Source organism: Morus notabilis, unplaced genomic scaffold (assembly GCF_000414095.1).
Source record: "Morus notabilis unplaced genomic scaffold, ASM41409v2 Scaffold498, whole genome shotgun sequence".
Classification (NCBI taxonomy): domain Eukaryota; kingdom Viridiplantae; phylum Streptophyta; class Magnoliopsida; order Rosales; family Moraceae; genus Morus; species Morus notabilis.
Genome location: NW_010358720.1, coordinates 399,697 through 407,696, shown reverse-complemented (window position 1 = coordinate 407,696; position 8,000 = coordinate 399,697). Strand labels below are relative to the sequence as shown.

General features: G+C 35.7%; 1 protein-coding gene across 1 annotated transcript; it reads left to right on the top strand.

Moving 5' to 3' along the window:
* Positions 1–2,161: 2,161 nt before the first annotated feature.
* Positions 2,162–3,904, top strand: LOC21397065. The gene is made up of 6 exons (XM_010093145.2): positions 2,162–2,263; positions 2,795–2,851; positions 2,954–3,088; positions 3,212–3,285; positions 3,366–3,509; positions 3,693–3,904. The coding sequence occupies exons 2-5, from the start codon at positions 2,804–2,806 to the stop codon at positions 3,505–3,507; spliced, it is 399 nt and encodes a 132-aa protein (XP_010091447.2). The 5' UTR covers positions 2,162–2,263; positions 2,795–2,803; the 3' UTR covers positions 3,508–3,509; positions 3,693–3,904.
* The last annotated feature ends 4,096 nt before the right edge of the window (positions 3,905–8,000 follow it).

Genomic DNA, 8,000 nt, shown 5'->3' with positions numbered 1-8,000 from the left:
AATTGATGTGGAAGACTTTGGTATTCTAAACACAAAGCTTGGAGCAAGGACTGTTGTGGTCAAAGAAATTAGGTATTTTTCGGTTGATCCTTGAATGGTATTTTTCGGTTGATCCTTGAATGATGTAAATTAATGTGATTAATTTATTCGTGCATAAATTAATATAATCTATAGAGTATCTCAAAAGTTTTATGAAAATTTTTGTTATACACGATCCGCTGTTTTCCCACGCTTCCGCACCCGAATTCGATTCGGGAACCAACAATAACATTAGATAATGTTAGTACAAATACTAAAGCAATTGAGTACTTCAAAAATTATTTAAGTTTATTCGGTGATGGTATTATTTTCCACCAATGTTGTGCATGCCACGTAATTAATTTAATAGTTAAATCCAGTTTAAAAGAAATGGGTACTCACATTAAAAGAATTAGAGATAGTATTGCATGGATTCAAGGTAGTAACCAAAGAGAACAATATTGGTTTAGGTTCTTACAAGCATTAAATCTACCACTTAGAGCATTAGCCTTATATATGCCGGTAAGATGAAACTCAACTTATATTATGCTTCAACAATGCAACCCCTATAAGGATGCTATAACAAACTATATATGTGCAAATTAAGAACATGACATATAGACGCATATGATTGGTAAATTGCTGAAGTTTTGTATCAATATTTAGATAGGTTTCATGAGGTTACTTTAAAACTTAGTGGAACATATTACCCAACATCACTTTTAACTTTAGGTGAACTTTTAAGAATTAGTATTTTATTTAGTGAATATAGGGTGGACTCAATCTTAGGAGTTCTTATTGCTTCTATAGAAAAGAAATTTAAAAAATATTGGTATAAGTTGCCTTTGTTGCATGGTTTGGGTACTATTTTTTATCCTAGATTAAAATTAGATGGTTTAGAAAACTTAGGTGAATTTTTAGGCATCAATTATTCTGATCAATTTCTAACAATAAAAACAAAAATATTTTCGATCTATAGTAAATATGAGAATAGGTTTAGAAATACAAACTCTGGAGTACATGGACCGTAACAACAAGATGAAAACCCGCATTCATTCTTAAATGTTTTCGGGTTGAAAAAGAAAAAGAAGACAACTCAAACAAAAGCTAGGAGTGGATCTTCTTCAACAGGTGGTAGCAGTAGCGGCGGCTTCAACGAGCTTATGGCGTACTTCAGTGAGAGCTTAGTAGTCGACGGTACTAGAGAATCGTTTGACTTAGTTCAATAGTGGAGGGCACGAGCATTAACTTGGCCAATCCTAACTCGATTGGCAATGGATATATTTTCGATCTCAGTCTCCACTATTTCATCTGAACAATCCTTTAGTACGACCGGACGAATACTTGAGGAACGCCGAAATGCATTGCAAAGGGACATTATTGAAGCCTTAGTCTGCATTAAGGATTGAGATCGTGTTGATTAACGTATACAGGATACAATTTCACCGGCAAGTCAAGAATGGATCAATAAATTTAATAGATTAACATTTAATTTTAAAGGCGATCCTTTAGCTTTAAATTAAACTATAATTTGTAAATATGTATTTGCTTTCGGCATTGTAATTGTATATTTAGACTTTGAAAGTTTGTAAAATTTATAATACGTCACAAAATGATTGCACTCTTTGGATTTTTCTTGGTAAGGTTTTTAACAAAATAATCATGAATTATGAATTTAAAAATTAATATACAAAATTAATTTATTAAATTGTGTTAATAATGTGTGTTGAATGTTAATTTTAGTTTTTATATAATTTTAATACAAAATAACTTAATAATTATAAAAATTAAAAAATATAAAAAATATTTTTCTTCAGGCATTTTGGGCGAGCTTGGGTTGCCCGACCGGGCTCAGGCAGCCAAAGCCAGGCCCACGGCCCGTCCACGGGCCTTCTCGGGCTCGGGCGGGCGGCTCAAAAATTTCAGACAGATTGGGTCAGACATCGAGTACAAAATTAATATTTTCACTCAATCATAGACATGAAAATTAAAAAGACAGAATGCGTAAAGGATAATTCATATTAAATTACCGAAAAATAAAAATCAGGGGAAACGATAATGAATCGTGAAAACGACGATAGGTAAGAAACGACATAAAATCCAGACAGCTGAGGTTGAGGCCACGGACTTGGCGCCAATTTTGGAAGTTTAAAATTGAAAAATCAAGTCATAACGCCCATAATCGGAATCAGAGATCGGAGCGGAAATAGTCAGAGATCGGCGATCCAAGCAATCTCCTCTCGAGGTTCGTTTTAAGCTTTCTTTCTCTGCTCTGCTCTGCAACATTTATGTATGTTTAATCAATTAATTTTGATTTTGATTGCGATTTTGATTTGATTTTGATGTTTCGTTTCGATCGATTTTCCAATCTCCATTTCCATCTATCAAGAGCGAAACGATTGTTGTTTCTTGGTCCGTAACGCAACAGGTGGATTAAAACCCCAACTAAATCTTTTTCTCTTGTAATTGTATTGTATTGTTGCGATTCTGCAAATTTAGTATGCGATTTGCTTTTTCTTTCATTTGAATTAGGCTTTGCGATTGAGATGAAATGCAGCGAGAGAGATGATTAAGCGATTCCTATGAATTACTATATGTTTTTGTCTTTAGATTTGAACTAAGCAGGCTTCGATCTAATAGTTCTGATCTGGTTGAGTTTCAATTTTACTGAAAACTCGAGAGTGAGGAAATAAGATAATTCCCAGATCAGATCTGATATTGGGCTTTTGGTTTTGGTTTGGTGAGTAAAGAAGCCCTGATTCCTCTTAGTGTGCAGGCTTTTGTGATGGAAGGCGAAGGTGATCAAGTTACCAGGAAACGCTTGAAATCAGCTGTATCACGACCTCAACCTCTCTTTGCTCAGCTCTTCAAACAAATTCATATTCTATGAAATAGGCATACTCATTTATCTGTTTAATTGTTTATATATCAACAGCTTGAAGACAATGGAGGAACATATGAAGAGAAGGCTGCATTTGAGACGAATGATGTTGCACAAGTTGCTGCATCGGAGGAGATGGAACTTAATGTCTCTCACATCCTCGAAAAGATTGAAAATTTCACTCACCTCGTAAAACTATACTCTTCATCTAAGTTAATTTACATAACAACGAAAAAAGATTTTAAATGCTTGTACTAGATAGATTAGCAAGGTCATAATAGTTGAGACAGTGAGAGTGAAATGTTGTTGTAGGTATCTGAGCTGCTGGAATCAGGAAAGGCAATCTTTAAGGAGCTGAGTAATGAATTTGAAGAACGCATGATAATGTAGGCTACCCAATTAATTCATTCATTAATTCAAAAAAAGAAGAGAAGAATTAAGCATTAACACGAAATATCTTGTGCAGGATACATAAAGAACAAGTTGAGAAATGGCAGGAAGAGATTAAACAGCTGAGGTTGCTGGATGCCTCAAACGAGGAGGCCCATGCTCTTCTGCATAATGCTCGATGTTTACTCCAAAATGCTCACATTGATAATGATTCCTGAAGGTAAGCTAAAATATCTTTGTATTGTATTTTCAACATTTATGTTTATGGTACTTTCGTAAGGATATAGCTGTACTGTAGATTAAGGATTACACTTGAGCTTAGGTAAAGATCAAATTTGATCTTCTCCTCAAACTTAGACAGCAGTCTGATATGACGCTTCTCCTGAAAATTTCGCTGATGCAGGTTTTTTACAAGCCATCAGGGATCAAGGAGTCTCATTTCACTCCACCATTTCCAAAAAGATAGCATGTAAAGCATTTTTCTCTGAACCAATTTCGTGGGTGACTACTGCTTTGAAATTTCTTCTGCCCTAAAAGAGATATTATAAGACTAGTTTCTTTGTAGATACTGTACAAGAAAAGTTCTACAGATCGGAAACTCTCGCACGTCAATTTCATATCATGATAATGCCTCCTAATAGTGCTTAGATAAAGGTCCATGTTTTGTCCTCTATTTTTTTTTTCTTTCCCCTTTCAAGTTAAGTGGATTAAATGCAAAGAAGGATATAACATCCTAAATATACAAAAGTGGAGATTATCCCCTCGGGGCAAAATGTTGCGGGTAATTCTTTCCATCTCCTGTCTTTAATAGAAAGGAAGAGCTCCAGAAGTAGCCTCTGCCTCATAGGTTATATGTTAGATACTTATTTGAAGCTCATTGGGACTTTGAGTTCCAAGCTACTACTTGCGTGGATAAGAAGCAGGAAAATTAGGTGCTTTGCTTAGAAGGTTTGGTATGACTCATGAGGGAAGGAAGGAAGGGTGGAAGGATTCTGAAAGATGGGTTTGTTTGGTTAGATAGATGGAAAGTTGAAGGTAAAGAGGTGATGGGAGGGATTGCCAATCTTTAGGGACCCACCAACCTTAGTCACTCTTATCTTTGGACGAATTGGTTTAGAGAAACAAGAATTAAGGGGCTGTTTGTTAAAGTGGTTTGAACCAAGGAATTGATTCAAATTTTCTTAAAACCATCATTTTTCTTTATCATACTTCATATCTTTGGAGAAAGTTACAGTCCTTTTCATTCTTTCATACTCTCCTTTCCTACTATCATATCCATCCTTCCATTCCTCACTCCTTTATAGCATACCAAAACAAACATACGGACTAACCCATCTATACGCGTATCTATACACAGATACTTTGTCAAATTTCTCCTTGAAATTGTTACACGACATTCTTTATTTGACTTGCGACATTCTTTATTTGACTTTTGCTATCTCACATGATAAGATTACTACGAGGTTTTCTTGTTTTGAAGGATAACAAGACTTTTATTAGTGCTTAGTAGTGCTTAAAGTAGACAGCACACTTGTTGATTTTTACATTTTTTTTTCCTTGTGACTTGTAGAGCATTAGAGGCTTTATTTTTTGCATTTACGTGAAAAATGTTAGGTTAAATTGATAATTGATTCCTTTTTTGCCTTTTTGATTTTTAAGATAAGATTTTACAAAATGAAAATCCATAACTAAAGAAAATCCCATTTTGACTAATATCTAACTAAGGGTCGGTTTGGTTCAAACACTAGTTTGAACCAACTCTTAGATTCAAATCACCTGAACTAGTTTACCAAATAGCCCATAAATGCTGCCCAATGTTCGAGTGAGTGCTTAAATGGGAAGTATTGAAGAATTCATGATTTTATATCCATATAGTTAATCATATTGTAATTGTTCATATTGTACAGCTTAGCTGAGGGTAATGATGCTCTTCTTTATAAATTAGTTGTATACTTTGCAATTAAATATCGAGAAACACAAGAGTTTTTGGTACCATCAGAATCAGGGATTGCATCATCCATGTGGCAAATGGGCGGGAGTCCCACTAGACATGCCATAATATATGCTAATGCTACTTACTCATGTTCTCAGTTTTAATGATTGCACAAACTTCAAAGCCGCCTTGTACCGTACCAAATGAAATGCACAAATAATAATAATATAATGATCCTCTGCTTTGGATTTTGACTTTTTTATAATTTGTAACATAATCCCTTAACAATCTTTGAGTAAGTCAACGGTATGCTAATTTGCAGTTGCGCCTCATTTGCACAATTAAACGTACCACGGAACATACAATTATTAAAGTGATCATTCAAAGATTAAAAAGTTATCATATATAGTTTCTTTTGATTATATTATTTTAAATGTTATTAACAATTACTATCATCTTAACAGCCCGGGATGTATATATATAGCCATGAAAACAAATGTTCAGCATCAAATTAAAGCAAATCAACTTTGCTTATATTAGAGAGAGCGAGAATGGAAAAGGTGAACGTCTTTAGCAGTGTTTTAGGACTCTCGTTTAGTTGGAGGGTTCAAACCCACAACATGATTCTAGTTTTTATTGTTTGTGGGACTAGTATTTGCATCCAAACTTCAAGCCCATTATCCTGATCGTATCAACGTTAATTGAAATATTTAATCACTTATTAAATAATGTATTGAATGAAATCACATATGAGTACGGGTGCATGCGGATATGGAGTCCTAAAGGAGTCTAACGCACAAGCAGACGCACTATCCAAACTCAGGACCGCAACCCAAGACGATCCATCCCAGTTGGATACTTGGAAGAGCCTTGGATCAAGAATGAATCAACTGCAGTGAATTCGGTGAATGATATCGACCGGCCAGTCAACACAACAAGGTACACCTTAATCGCTGACAAGCTTTGTCGCAGGTCCTACTCCGGTCCATACCTCCGATGCCTAACTCCCGAAGAAGGCCACTACATTATTCGATAAATCTATGAAAGGGATTGTGGAAACCATTCAGGCCCAAGATCATTGGTGAGCAAAGTCGTGAGACAAGGATTCTACTGGCCCCGCTATATTACAATATTTAATTCATGTTGATCATCGTATGTGTGTGTGCGCGCTCCTTTATATCTGGTGACAAATAAGAGCAAATTATTACTTTGATGTCTTGTTAATTTGTTGTCTATCTAATTAACTTATTACACCTCATTTAAAAACTAGTATCTTACTATTTTATTTTATCGGTAGACTCAATTAGAATTTCTATATTTAAAATTCATATTGTGTCTTTGTTCCTGTTCTACATAATCTCATTATGCGTAATACATTCATTCAATATCACACCATATTAACAATGCAGATAACACCGTTTCATTCTAAATGGGAATGACATATATTAGTAATGTTCTAATTAAAAATTCTAAACATTAATTAGATTTATTACGAACATCATCTTTTGATTATTATCTTTAAACATTATCCTCTCGTATACAACACTTATATACAATGTTTAAGGTTACATAAATAATCACGAAATTTTCATTTGCTATTCATAAATATATGCACATAAAATGATGAATAAACTCTTTTATTAAATAAATAATAAATATCTTATTACATCTCATGCTTCTATGACACCATTCTCAACACTTTGGACAAAGCCGCTAAACTTGTGGCGAGCAACCGGCATCCTCATCTTTTTGAGGAAGCCGCTGAAGAAGCTCTGGCAAGCAGCTACAACTTCATGCAAAAAGCCACCGATGAAGCGTCTCCATCCATCCCTGCCGACCCCAAAGGAAAAGCCCCGGCTAGTAGCTCCGCTCCCCCTAACACTTCAGTGCACCTCATCATCAAAATTCGTGTTAGCAAAAATATGAATAATACAAAAATGAACAATATATAACAACTTATTGCAAGAACAAAATATAGAAATTGTTACAACACAAATTCAACCTTTCTACTGAACTTGAAAAATGAATTACAAGGATGTCGAGGCACGTGAACCACGCTTTCCTTAAAACAGATTCGTCCCCTCCGGCGAGTGGTTGAGGTAACATTAGATGTCCGTTTCTCAGGATACAACGGCAATGATGGTAGCTCAAAGCATTATAAGAACCGTCCGGCGAACTAGAACTTGGATCTTCCCTCTATCACCAAAACTGAACTACAAAAAAGGAAAACGCACATAGAACTCAAAAAAGAAGATAGGAACCGAGAGAGAAGAAAAGAAGGGTAAACGAGTGCAAGTGAGTCCTCTCTTTCATGTGGTACACGCCTTATATAGGCTCTCGGGAAAGGGGTATGAGACAAGGAATTAAAGGTCGTAATTCACACAAATTAATAGTGCAAAAATGTTTCCTTTCACCAAGATGAACGCGGCCACAATACATTGTTAGGTTCAAAGAAAAATTGATGCAATAATCGGCCTTTAACTTCACAATTAAGCTCGGCATTAAGCCCATTTTAATCACCATTATTCCAAGCCGAACGGATTTGGTTGAACGTGGAAAGTTCTGGCCCGAACCAAAAAAAGAAAAAGAAAAATCGCAAAACAAAGCCCGCACGGAGCGGGGTTTTCGGTCTGGCATTCGAATCCGCAGGTCGCGGGCGCACACATTGGGCCCCTAACCCACCGGGACCGTGTGACGGCCCGCGCCCTTGCGGCGCAGTCGCCGTTCCTTATACTACTACTAATAGGCTAAGTTATAGTCTAATCCATTATTTGTTGT

Excerpts from the sequence above, each read along its gene's own strand:
- LOC21397065 (XM_010093145.2), top strand. The coding sequence starts at position 2,804 with ATGGAAGGCGAAGGTGATCAAGTTACCAGGAAACGCTTGAAATCAGCT. Across the intron at positions 2,852-2,953 it reads GGAAACGCTTGAAATCAGCT|CTTGAAGACAATGGAGGAAC; the intron begins GTATCACGACCT and ends ATATATCAACAG. Across the intron at positions 3,286-3,365 it reads TTTGAAGAACGCATGATAAT|GATACATAAAGAACAAGTTG; the intron begins GTAGGCTACCCA and ends TATCTTGTGCAG.